We start from the raw sequence: 13,835 nt of genomic DNA on the forward strand, positions 1-13,835 counted from the left end.
GCAATGCAGAAAAGGACATTGTCTCCTTTCCCATGACTTTTTAATTTTCTTAGGAGTCTTTTATAAGGGACTTTGTCAAATGCCTTCTGAAAATCCAAATACACTAAGGAGTAGATTTTTTAAAAATCATGGACACGCAATTTTATAACATACGCGCGCTGGTGAGTGCATGTTATAAAATCGGGGACGGCGTGTGCAAGGGGGGACACATCGTCGGCCTTCCCCAGTTCTCTCCCAGTCCACTCCAATTAAAGAGCGGACTGGGAGGGAACTTCCCTACCATCTACCCTAACCTTCCTTCCCCTCTCCTCCCCACCCCCTAAATGTTTCCTACTTTTTTGGGGGGGGGGGTTGTTTTTGAAGTTGTTGCTCCTCTGGAGCAGAAGCAACTTGCGTGTGTTGGCCAACTACCAGCGCACGCTCCCACAGAGTGGAAAGGTGAGGTGAGGCAAGCCTTCCCTTGGGTAGATACATACTGGCTGTGTCCCATTAAACCATGTCTTTCTATATGTTCTATGATTTTGTTTTTTAGAATAGTTTCTATGATTTTTCCCAGCACTGAAATCAGGATTCCAGGTCTCTAGTGCCCTTTTTAAATATCAGAGTTATATTAGCAATCCTATAGTTTTCAATACAATAGATTTTTTTTAATGATAGGTTACAAGTTACTAGTAATAGATCTGAAATTTAATTTTTTAGTTCTTTCACAGGACTTCAAATACAGACACATCTTGTACTATCTGCCCCTCCCAGCAACCTGCCTTCTAAGGCCCCAGCAAAGTATCCAGCAGCATAAAAAAAAATAGGGATCTTATTTTCACTCGAGCTCTCACTCCTGTAAGTTGAAGCATCATGGAGTCCAGCCTCGCTGTGTACACCAGTAAAGGAGGTGGCTGAGACTCTATTAAAATATTTTAAACACGGGTTCAAGATCCTTTATATTGGTTCATGTCACTGTCTTCAGCTAATGCTCACTTCTGGTTCACGGTTTGTGAATGTCAGCCACCAGAAGCTGGCCACCGAGTTGAAGTTGGGTCATGTTGCTGGACCATTCCCTGAGAAACCTTTCACAAAGATGATTCTTTCTCCTCTGGCAGTTGTGCTGAAGGAATCGGTTAAGTATAGATTAATTCACAATCTCTCTTTCCTGGCTGAGGAATCAATTATTTTATTCCTTCTGGGGAGTGCTGTATGCAATACACTTAATTTGATAGCAAGCTGGACGTGCTTAGAGAATGCTGCATGGGTGTGCTAATTAAGAAATTTCCTAGCATGTAGACAGATGGACTCAGGACCAGTGGTTTATGCTCACCTGCCAGAAGATGAAGACTGAGCAACCTGACGTCACATTGTATATACTCCTGCAGTGACACCAGCCTGCCAGTATTCTCTGACTCCAGTCGATGGTGGATGTGCATCTCCCTATGGGGATTGCTTCAGAACTTGGAAGGAGAATTAAACATAGAAAAAGGAAAGCCCTGTTCTCCTGCAAGCCAGTTTAATGCAAATAATAATGGGATTTCTTGTGTGCAGCATGTTTTGCTGGGTGTGCAGGGTTCACAACCTGTGTGCGCACATACTTGTGCATAGCTTAGAAGGAACAATGGTCAGCATTGTAGTTGATTCTTGTGCATCCTGACAGTTTCCTATTGTTAGACTTTCATTTTAAAAGGGCATACTACTTTAGCAAGTGCATGCCAATGGGTTGATCCATATCATGCGCTTATTTTGAAAAGTTTAGTATCTTTTTGCACTGGGAACTGATGAGGTGCACAGGAGTCCCAAATGTTCATTACGATGATGACTTTTTGTTCTTAGGCACAAGTGGTTTGGCAACTTCTCAAATGCAATGTTTTCAGGCTATGGCTAGGTATGCTGCTCATACCTGACAAAGCTAGAAGATACTACCTCAACCCTGACAATCATTGGTATAGCACCTGACTCAAGGCTGATGGCCTCGCGGCTTCCCAGTGAGATGCTTAACAGGTTGTTCTTCTTGATTTGGGAAACATGATGGGCCATTAAGGTGTCCTTGCAGCACATGTGGTCACTCATAGTGAGTTTGGCTTTTACATGCAGAGTTATCCTCTGGGTTGAGCCTTTCTGCACAGACTGGGTGTGCACAGACTGCTTCTGCAAAATTAACAGCTCGGGTACTTAGACATTGGATTATGTTAATAATCCATAATAAATTTGCAGCCATATTTATTCCAGTAACTCTGTCTTGTGTCTTCCTTGAGTATTTCTCCTTAATAAATGCGAGAGCACTCTCCTCCCCCTCATGGTAGTTGGTTGGCACTGCCGTAGTTATAACACACACATAAAGGCAGTTTGATCTAAATTTTACTCCAGATCAAAAATTATTCTAGTTTTGCAGTGATATTTTTCCTATTGAAAATACTGGGATATTTTCATTAATAAACTTTCAATAAATCTGTTTCATTTTGTCTTGTGTTATTGCTTGAACATTGGGGATATGGTAGAGCATACTATGTGTATTTGTGTGTGAGTGTTTAACTCCATCTTTCATACGCACAGAGCCATTTCAGACCCTTAAATTTCCTTCCTCAGACTGGATTTTGGGACTTGCCAGGCTGAGTATGTTCTTTATTTTCATTGGTAGGGTGAATATGTATCCTGTATTCTGTCTTTGCTGCGCCAGATGTCAGACACCCACTTTCAGCACCTATTGGACAACTTCCAGAGCAAGGAGGAACTGAAGGTAGGCAGGTCACTTTGAGAAGGAAGAGACCATTTCTGCAAGAACCTGCCTGAGAAGTCCATCAGAAATTATTTAATATCTGTTAGATCCATATTAAGACATTTTGTCCAGCTAAGTTTGGGACTTTGCTGGCAAACTGCGGGTTTTAGATTTCCTGCCACATTCACCATCTCTGATTTATCTGGCTAAGTTTTTATCTAGATAAGTCAGAGATGATCTGGGAGTGTTCTAAGGCAGTTCTGATATATCCAGATAATGCTAACATTCAGCATTCTCTGTATAAGTCTAGTCATGCTGTGCAACAGTTTTAAAGTTATACAGATAAACTTATCTGGATTTATCCAGGTATATTCAGCAGAACAGCTGTGCCATTGAGTATCCAGTTCAAGTATATCCAGAAAACTTACCTAGACTGCTTGAGGCTGAATATGGACCTCTCTCTCTATATATATATATATAATGCTTTCAATGTACCCAGCACTGTACAAATGTACAGAATAGAAAGACAGAAAATAATTTACAAAATCATACATTTAAAGCAGACATTTAAAGTAGTAGGACTGTACTTGAAGAGCTAAAAGTCTAAGAAGTTAGATCTCTTGACATTAGCTTTCATAGCAGAATTTTGTCTTTTACTGTATAATGTAGTACTATATGATTTTTTGTATTCTCCAAGGATAAGCAGGATGGGAGTCCTCACACATGGGTGATAACATCAGATGGAGCCCATCAAGGAAAACTTTTGTCAAAGTTTCTAGAAACTTTGGCACACTGAGCATTCCACACACCACGCGTCCACATGGAGTCCCTCTTCAATCTCTTCCTTTCCGCGGAGCTTCCGGCTCCCGGTTGTGGAGCCCATGCTTCTTATTTCTGTTGTTGCAGTTTTTTGCTCTCCTGCGTCGCATAGGGTCCCTTGTGATTTTTTTGGGTCCTCTGTCTGCGATCTGGTAAGTCCACCGAGTTTTTGCAGTCAATCACCACGGCTTCATCCCCTGGTAACCGCCAACCATCGACAGCACCTCATACTTTTTTTTGATGGCATTGACCAGCTTTTGCTGGTTCCCCCAGTTCCCTCAAACTATGTCGAGCATAGATCCCCAAGAGGTCTGTGCCCCTGCCTGGGGGTGTCCCACGATGTCCGTGGTTGTGATCTCTGTGCCCAGTTGACCCCCAAAGGCCATAGGGCATGCCTTGATAAAAAGGAGAAGTTATTCGGATCCAAATGATCGGATTCATCGTCTGCTTCCGAGACCTCTTCCCTGCTCGAGAAGGAGGTTCCGGTCTCAACCCCTTTGGGGTCATCCCAACAACCGTTCCCTGGTCCTGAGATGGGAGTGGGGAACCGGGCACATTCTTTGTCATCCTATTCCCGGTCGGGTTCCTCACCGTCGCCATCTGTTCCGGGCAAAGATCATGGTGTCCATCGAGAAAAGTCAAGGAAACATTAACATCAGTCATCGTCTTCCAAACCAGACCTTGGACAAGCATTGACATTGGTGCCTCCCCCGAAGTGGTCTCGGGCAGAGGAAGCGATTCCCTCTGACCTTTCCGAAGCCTCAAGGTTTCCTCCACCAACACCGGTGGAGGACTCAGTGTCCCCCAATGGTCCGGGAGATGTTCTGATTCCACCTCCTCCTCAAGCCATTCAGTCCTCTGCTTCTTTTGAGGAGGAGGTGGAGAGGCACATGTGGTTGCTGATCGGCCAGGCCCTGCAGGGCTTTGAGCCTCCAGTTCCTCCACGGGAGCCAACTCCACCTGTGCTTGCACCTTTACTGGAATGTCTCGATATGCTGTTCGATGCCCTACCAACGCAGCTGGCACCAATGTCCCAAGCCCTTTCGCGGCCAAAGGGAGCATCACTTCTGCTACCACCGGCTCCCATCCCAGTGAATGATTCCTCAGAGGAGGAAGAGCCATTGGTTTCGGTGGCGTCTCATGGCCGCATGGCGCTCTGCACCTCCTGGATTCCTCAGGGCCATTGGGATCGATGCCTTCGGTCCCCCTAACACTTATTAGATCCATCAGTGCTTTTATGGTCTCGAGGCCTTCCGATGCCCTCGATTCCTTCTTTGGTGCTGATGAAGCCTGACTTGGGTGTTCGACTCCCCACATCCCCGAAGGGACACAGTGAAGGGGAGAGGTTTCTTATGACCCCTGGGAAGGGGAGGCATCCATGTCATCCACAGAGGACTCGGAGGATTTACCTTCGGAGCCCTCTCCACCAGAGGAGCAGCAGAAATTCCTCCCAGAGTATCTTTCCTTTGTGGGTTTCGTAAAAGCCATGGCAGAATCATTGCCTTTCCAGCTTTTAACGGAGCAAGACACTAGGCACAAGATGCTTGAGATTCTGCAATTCCTCGATGCCACAAAAGAGGTAGAGGCAGTACCAGTCCATGACATCTTCAAGGAGCTGGTAGCTTGCCTCTGGGAGCACTCCATCTCGGTGCCACCGGTGAACCGCAAGATGGATGCAGTTTACCTGATCCAACCTACCATTGGTTTCGAGTGACGACAGCTCCCTCATCACTTGGTGGTGATTGAGTCAGCCTTCAAGAAGGCAAAGAAGCTTCACACTCATGCCTCAGCCCCCCACCCCCAGGGCGGGAGCATAGAGCTCTTGATGCCCTTGGTTGCCGGGTATTTCAAGGTGCAATGTTAACTGCCCGTATTGCTTGTTACCAATTATATATGGGTCAGTACTCCCGGAACCTGTGGAAGCAGGCTCTAGAGTTTAGTGAACGTTTCCCACAGCAATTCCAGGAGGAATTCCAAAAGGTAGTGCAACAGGACATTGAGTGTAATAAGCACAAAGAGTCCGTTTTGCATATGACGTCTTCAAGACAGCTATGAGAACTGCAGCAGCAGGCACCGGGGCTTGACAGATGGCATGGCTGCATGCCTCAGATCTGCACCCTGAAGTCCAGGACCACCTGGCAGATTTATCATGTATGGGAGAAAATCTGTTTGAGGATAGAATCAAGGAGGCGGTTGTGCAACTGAAGGCCTATCAGCAACTATCACCCAGTACCTCTGACACACAACCACCCAAGAAACCCCCTCGGCAATACCCGAGGCGGCCTTTTTACCGGGCACACAAATACTATCCACCGGCACCGAGGACCTGATCTCAACGGCCTCTATCCAAAACGAGGTCAAGTCAACCTTGGACACCCTGACTGACCCCAGTCCCGCCACAGAACCCTGCCACGGGGTTTTGACTGGTGACCAGGGAGCATGAGTCAGCCCTCTCTGCAGTGCGTGGACTCCCTGGTCGGGGCTTGGCACCAGCTGTTCACAAATCGATGGACCTCAATTACATCAGACCTCTGGATCCTGTCCATCGTGTGTCAGGGCTACAGGTTGAATTTCCAATGAGTTCCATCCCGCTCACCTCCATGTCCTTGATGAAAAGTAGCAGAGAACTTGCAGATACTTCGGGTAGAGTTCTCTGCTCTTGTACTGGCTCGAGCGGTTGAACCTGTTCCACCCAGCCAGCAGGGCGAGGAGTTCTACTCCAGGTATTTCCTGATTCCCAAGAAAACGTGTGCCTTCAGCCCATTCTGGACCTGCAGACGTTGAATCGTTTTCTGGTAAGAGAAAAGTTCAAAATGGTCTGAATGGGCACCTTGATTCCCCTTCTCAAAGTGGGAGACTAGTTCTGCTCTCTCGATCTAAAAGGCACATACCCCCATATCCCCATCTCTCAGGTGGATCGACAGTAGCTGCAATTCCTAGTCAATGGGAATCACTATCAGTATCTGGTGCTGCCCTTTGGCCTTCCATCCACATCCCTTGTTTTCATCAAATATCTGGCAATGGTCGGAGCCTATCTTCGGAGGCGAGGGATTCATGTTTTTCCGTACCTTGACGACTGGCTTATGAACAGTAACTCCAGACAAGGGGCACAGAGTGACCTGCGAATCACAGTCTGAGTCCTGGAAACTCTGGGGTTTCTGATCAACTATCCGAAATCCCATCTCCAACCATCCTTGCAACTGGACTTCATTAGGGCTTGGCTGGACACCGTCCAGGCAAAGGCCTTTCTGCCTTGAGACAGCGCAGAGACCGTTGATGCTCTTGCTCGAGTGGTCTCCGATTGCGCTCATGTCTCGGCGCACCAATTTCTCCGATTACTGGGCCACATGGCAGCAACGGTACATGTCACTCTGTTTGCTCGCCTGCACATGCGCAGGGCGCAGTGGACGCTATGTTCCCAGTAGTGTCAGGCTACCCAAGACCTATGTGCTTGTGTCCTAATCACCATCCTGCTGCACCAGTCCCTCAGGTGGTGGGTGACACCCCCCCCTCAAATCTGGAGCGGGGGGTGCTCTTTTGGAGTCCACAGCCCCAGGTTATCCTCACCACAGATGTGTCTCTGACGGGGTGGAGAGCCATGTTGCAGGCCTCCACACCCAGGGGCTTTGGTCCTCACAGGAATCGCAGGTCCAGATCAGCTTCTTGGAATGGCGAGTGATTTGATATGCCCTACAGGTGTTCAGAGAACAGTTACTGAACAAGGTTATCCTTGTTCAAACCAGCAGTCAAGTAGCTATGTGGTACCTGAACAAACAGGGGGAAACGGGTTCCTTCACCCTCTGTCAGGAGGCAGTCTACATCTGGTCGTGGGCCATCGACAACGGCATCCTCCTCAGCGCAGTGTGCCTCCCTAGGGTGGACAATGCCCTGGCGGACTTCTTGAACCCTACCTTCCGACCTCACAAGTGGTCCCTCAATCAAGAGGTAGTGAACCAGATCTTTCGCTCATGGGGGACCTCGGACATAGACCTCTTTGCTTCCTTGGAGAACAGGAAGGTGGACCATTTCTGTGCCCTAGGCTGGAGGAGCAGTGGATTGATGGCAGATGCATTTTAGATTCACTGGGGCAGCAAGCTGTTATACGCTTACCCTCCCCTTCCTCTCATCTCAAAAACACTCCAGAGGCTTCAGCAAGATCAGGGCACCATGATCCTGATTGCCCTCTTTTGGCCACACCAGGTCTGGTTTCTAACCCTACGGGACCAGGCCTCATGCCCCCCAATCTGGTTGGGGATGGCTCCGGACCTAGTCTCTCAGGACCAAGGCAGGCTTCGCCACCCAGCCTCCAAGCCCTGGCTGTCACAGCTTGTATGTTGACCGAATGACTGTACAAGCCCTGGGCCTTTCGGAGGGGGTAATCACGAGTCCTACTGGAGTCCAGAAAACCCTCCACCAGGAAATCTTACAATCTGAAGTGGAAGAGGTTATTGGCTTGCTGCAGGGGACACAATCTGGATCCCTTCTCTTGTTCCCCACCGGCGCTCTTAGACTACCTGTTGCTCCTCTATGAATCTGGTCTGCAGAACACATCAGTGAGGGTTCGCCTGAGTGCAATTGGTGCCTACCATCAGGGTATGGATGGTACCACGATCTCTTCCTATCCTCTTGTGAGGCAATTCATGAAGGGCTTGTTACAGCTTAAGCCCCCCACTCACCCGCCAGCTGTTTCCTGGGATCTCAACATTGTCCCGTCTCAGCTCATGAAATCTCCATTTGAACCATTGCAATCCTGCGACCTGAAGAACCTTTCCTGGAAGGTAATATTCTTGGTTGCGATTACTTCAGCTCGCAGGGTCAGTAAACTGCAAGCTCTGGTGTCATACCCCTCTTATACAAAATTTTGTCATGACAAGGTAGTTCTGCCTATGCAGCCGAAGTTCCTTCCTAAGGTGGTCTCAGAGATCCATATCAATCAGACCATTGTGTTGCCTTCCTTTTTCCCAAGGCCACACTCTCACCAAGGTGAGCGGACTCTGCACACTATGGATTGTAAGAGGGAGCTGGCCTTTTACTTGGAACAGACTGCGCCTCACCACCTATCCACTCATCTTTTTGCCTCCTTTGACAAAAACAGGTTGGCGGTCATTGTCTCTAAGCAGACCTTATCCCACTGGCTTGCAGACTCTATTGCCTTCTGCTACACACAGGCGGGCTTACAGCTTGACAGTCATGTCAAAGCTCACTCTGTGCGGGCCATGTCAGTCTTGGTGGCTCACTTGCATGCAGTCCCCGTTCACGAGATTTGCAGAGCGGTGACCTGGAGTTCCCTCCACATGTTCACCTCACATTATTGCCTGGACAAAGATGGCCGGCGAGGCAGTCGTTTCGGACAGTCTGCCTCCGTAATCTCTTTCAACTATGAAAGCCCAACTCTCTCTCCGAGGGCCCTGTCCTTGGGTGCAGGCCTGCTCCTCTGGTTATTGCAGCTCTAGTGTTGTGCATGTTGGCACCTTTTCTCTGCTGTTCATGGTCGGAGCGGTGGAGCTACATAATCATTCATGTGTGAGGACTACCATCCTGCTTGTCCTTGGAGAAAGCAGAGTTGCTTACCTGTAACAGATGTTCTCCAAGGATACCAGGGTGTTAGTCCTCATGAAACCAGCCCACCACCCCACAGAGTGGGTTTTCTCTTGGTTTGTTATGTTATTCTTCGCAAACTTTATGTTATAAGACTGAAGAGAGACCGCGTGGAAGTCTGGTTAGTGGGTTCTGGGCATGCTCAGTGTGCCAGGCAAAGTTTCATGTGTCGGGCTCCATCTGATGATGTCACTCATTTGTGAGGACTAATATCCTGCTGTCCTTGGAGAACACCTGTTACAGGTAAGCAATCCTGCTTTACATATTCTTGATTTGAATTTTTAAATTTACAGATACATTATGAGAACAATTTTCAAAGCAATTTCCATGAATAAAATAGCTTTTTACCTGTGAAAATGGGCTCTTTGGAAATCACCTATATGGGTAAAAGTATGCTTGTTGAGGGGGGTCATTGAGGAAGAGAATTACACATATAGGACCAGATTTTCGAAGGGGTACGTGTGTAAGATATGCGCGTACCCCCAGAAAACCTGGCCGAAGTACCCCATGCGCGCTGAGTCTATGTTGAGTAGGCTCGACGGCACGCGCAAGCCCCGGGTCACGCATTAGTCCCGGGGCTTTCCTGGGGGGGGGGGCGTGGCGCAGTGGCTCGGCATTTTGGGGTGGGGCCGCGGGCGTGGTTCCGGCCCGGGGTCATTTCGGAGGCGTGGCCGAGGCCTCAGAAACGGCTCCCGGGCCTGGGAATCCTGTTGGATTTGGTCAAAAAAAGCTGGTGCAAATCTCTGCGGGTACTTTTTTCTTGGGCATTCTTCAAAGTAAAAGCATGCATGTACTTTGAAAATCAGTGCAAAGATTATAGAAATTTGCAGCTGTGTGGGTAGTATGAAAATTGATTTTTTTAAATTAAAGAGAGTAACTTTAAAACAAATGCGCGCACGCCTATATATGTGCCTAAGGGGGCACATGCCCACATGCGCATGAATTTTATATCGTCTATGCAAGTATGCGCACACGTATGTGTGCTCCTAGTTTTAAGCATTTTCACAAGAAAATATCAATGTATTTTCCTTAGCACTTGTCGGCTTTTACACATGCGAGTCAACATATTTTGTAACATGCGTGCATGAAGGAAATTACCAGTTTTATCAATAAGTTCACCAGTTTACCCAGTCTATCTCTGTGTCATCTAGACCTCCCTGATTATTCAGCTTGCACTTCCCCTAGTTTATTCTGATCCTTCACCCAGTCAGTATTTGGCTATGAAGAATTCTATTCTGACTTAACACCTGATAAATAGTAAAAAGTTAGTCGCGCAGGTTTTAAAATTGTAATTTATACACCTAAATGCTGGCCCCATCCTGGAATACCCCTGATCTGCCCCTTTTTTATGTGCACATATTTATTTGCGCACCAGTATTTGCGTATGTATGTGCAAGGTTTATAAAATGACACCAGCACAAATATGCGCTGTTTGCGTACGCAGCTGCTAATTTTGCATGTGCATATCTTTTAAAGTATTTTTTTTTTAACACATTTCCCCCTTAAATTTCATGATTGACTTTTGTACATATTCCACACCAACTTCTTAAACCCCATCCTACATGTCAGAGTACTGCCCTTCTGGGAGAGTACTTTGTCTAGAAATGTGCAAACATTTTAAAACATAATTTTGCAAACTATTTCAGTAAACCCATAAGTAGTTCACAGGTTTATTGAATTAGTTTGGCAAAAATGTTTTGTAACCACTGCAGATTTTCCTGATTCACAGTGGGCAGTGGGCAGATTTGATGTGGTATCTGTCAATCAGTAAATGCGTAATGAACTTGCATATAGTCCCTAGATTCAATGAGAAAATTTCAACAAATTTCTTTTGTGAAACTGAGGAAAAATTTTAAATTCTGTCAAATTCAAAAAGGTTGTAATTTGCGTTTTTGCACCTCATCTTCAAATGTTACACCATATTTATTTATATCCTACCTTTGGGTCTACAGCTTTCAAACCTTATGTATGGAGCTTGTCTGAAAATGAAAAAACTCCATTTAAAGTTAAAAGTATTTTGGGGGCAAGGGGGTTCACATTTTCAGCATTGATGTCCCCTTGTTTTCTGTGCCTCTGTGATGCTCTTTAACAAAAGCCAGAAGTGAAATTCCTCTGTGCAGATTAAAATAAACCTAACATACTGTAAAGTTTTATATATATCATTTTATTTAATTTACTGATTCTTAGTATAGAATGTTGTGTTGCTGCTATATATCCTGTATTTTTATGTTTAATGTTTTTTAAATTGTACATCACTTTATTTCCAAAGAAAGGCGATTTATCAAATGTTATAAACTAAACTAAAGTTACTCCAAATTAATTTCAGTCACAAAATTGTTTCAGCAATGTCTTATTCCGCCAAGACATAAATGAAATAGTCACTGAAGGAATCAAGGAATTGTCCGTTGGATTAATCTGGTAATATATCATCTCAGAGAATGACTTACCAGATCAGCATTTTATTTTATTTTTGTTTGTTCTTACTGCTTGGTACATAGATTTTTGTATTTTATTTGTTTTTTTGCATCAGTTGTGCTACACATATGTTTATTTAATGCTGTACTAGTTATCATTCTGCTTAATGTATGTAAAGATTGTTAGTATTATGAATTGTGAACTGCTTGGAAAAATTTGTGTTACTTAAGTGGCATATAAGCTTTTTAAATAAATAGGCCCCCTCCCTGGAAAATTACTGTCTGTGTTTGCCCCATTATGATTGAGATGTTTTAAAGTTTGATTCAGACTAGAAGCTGAAGGCCATGCCAGATGCTGAACCATTCACAAAACTCCTAACATCTGTCAAATGTCAGTAAGGCTCTTCCCCAGCTGCTGTTTCAGTGATACAGTTGCAGTCTCAGGGTTATGACATTCGATAGTAGACCAGTAGGCCAGTGGTTCTCAACTTAGTGTTTGGGACACATCCAGCCAGTCAAGTTTTCAGGATATCCACTGTGAATATACATGCATATGTTAGATTTTCATACAATCAAGGAAGTCAAGAAATAGATCTCTTAATATTCATTGTAGATATCTTGAAAGCCAGACTGGCTGGCTATGTCCTGAGGACCGGCATGAGAGCCATTGCATTAGATTATCTTAAAATTATGTGAACTGGTGTTCATGGTAAAGAACTCGCTGAGGTAGATCTTCAAAAAATACGTGTGCATAGCCGTGCGTATCTTATAAAATCCGGGGTCGGCGCACGCAAGGCTGCCGAGCCGCGCAACCTGCCTCCGTTCCCTCCGAGGCCGCTCCAAAATCGGAGCGGCCTCGGAGTGAACTTTCCTTCTGCGTCCCCCCACCTTCCCCTCCCTTCCCCTATCTACCCCACCCCCTAGCCCTACCTAAATCCCCCCCCTACCTTTGTTGGGCAAGTTACGCCTGCTTGAAGCAGGCGTAACTTGCGCATGCCGCCCCGGCATCCCCCAGCACAGGCCGCAGTGCCGGGGGACTCGGACCGCTCTCCCGGCCCGCCCCCGAACCGTCGCCACGCCCCCCGGACCCGCCCCGGACCACCCCCTGCCCCCGGACACGCCCCTCCCGCCCCTTTTAGGAAGCCCCGGGACTTACGCGCGTCCCGGGGCTTTGCACGCGCCGGCAGCCTATGCAAAATAGGCGCGCCGGCGCGCGAGTGCCCTGCGCTGGTAAATCCGGGAGGATTTACGCGCGCAGGGGTTTTAAAATCTACCCCAATGTGTATAAGGGAAAATACACAACTCATTGTTTTTGCAAATCCAAAGACCATATACAGTCAGACAGCTACAGTAAGATTTGTTGTAGATATTTTCCCAGAATTCCAAAAAAGAAGTTGGTCAGCGTAAGAGCTGCCAACCAGATCTCTGGTTTCTGTCTTCAGGAGCAACTTTTAAAGCAGCAGAGTGACATGACCAGGAAAATCTGACATGAAATCAAAACATCCTCTTTTATGTGGTTTTATTGCAAAAGACACAGGTCTAACAGCAAAATCTAAAAATATTGTTGCTCTGCCTACATTATACATAGGCAGCTTGTTATATATTTTTCATTACACACATACATAGCCAATCAATACAATATTCTTTGATTACCCATTTCCTTGCATCATATTCTCATGATGTCATCACTTCATTGAGCCAATCATGGATGAGAGTTATTCCTTCATCCAAAGATATACTGATTAATAATTAATATGTTCCTGTTCGTACCTCAGATCAGTCCAGACAAGTGGGTTTTGCATCCCTACCAGCAGATGGAGATAGAGAGCTAAAAACTTTGAGGCACTGCTACATAACCGAGAGTACCTCCTGCAGACCCTCAGCATTTTTCTGTTTCCAGCAGATGGTAGGGGTGCAAACCTGCAGTTAAGAAAAAGAAAAAAAGAAGCAACAGAAGAAGAGAAGTTAGAAGATGCTCCCTGAGGTGTTAGGTACCTTTGTGGGCCATCCCTCAGGTTGAGCCAGAAGAGCGAGGGGTTGGTAAACCCTGGACAGTTTGACCCGCAGCAGATCCAGGGATCCGACAACCAGGAGTCCTGGTTCCCTCTTATCCCTAAAGGCGCCTTCCCAGATGTGTTGCCAGCAGCAGGGAAGTATTCCTTTTTTTTTTTTTTGCTTGAATTTCTTCCTATGCTGTAGCTGCTGTTTCTTAAAAAAAAAAAAAAAAAATTGTTAGCTTTTTCTTTCAGCAGCAACCACTTGGACTGTTCCTGGTTTGATCATTGGGGCAGGCCCAGGCTGGG

At 46.2% G+C, this 13,835-nt stretch overlaps 1 protein-coding gene across 4 annotated transcripts in view; it reads left to right on the forward strand.

The window, feature by feature from the left end:
- Nucleotides 1–13,835, forward strand: part of DOCK3 (dedicator of cytokinesis 3) — a 1,203,328-nt gene that overhangs the window by 895,471 nt on the left and 294,022 nt on the right. For all 4 annotated transcript variants that reach the window (XM_029599541.1, XM_029599543.1, XM_029599542.1 and 1 more), the window contains one exon: nucleotides 2,624–2,722. In XM_029599541.1, the coding sequence (XP_029455401.1) occupies nucleotides 2,624–2,722 (99 nt within the window). The remainder of the gene's footprint in view (nucleotides 1–2,623; nucleotides 2,723–13,835) is intronic.

Source organism: Rhinatrema bivittatum, chromosome 4, assembly GCF_901001135.1.
Source record: "Rhinatrema bivittatum chromosome 4, aRhiBiv1.1, whole genome shotgun sequence".
Lineage (NCBI taxonomy): Eukaryota > Metazoa > Chordata > Amphibia > Gymnophiona > Rhinatrematidae > Rhinatrema > Rhinatrema bivittatum.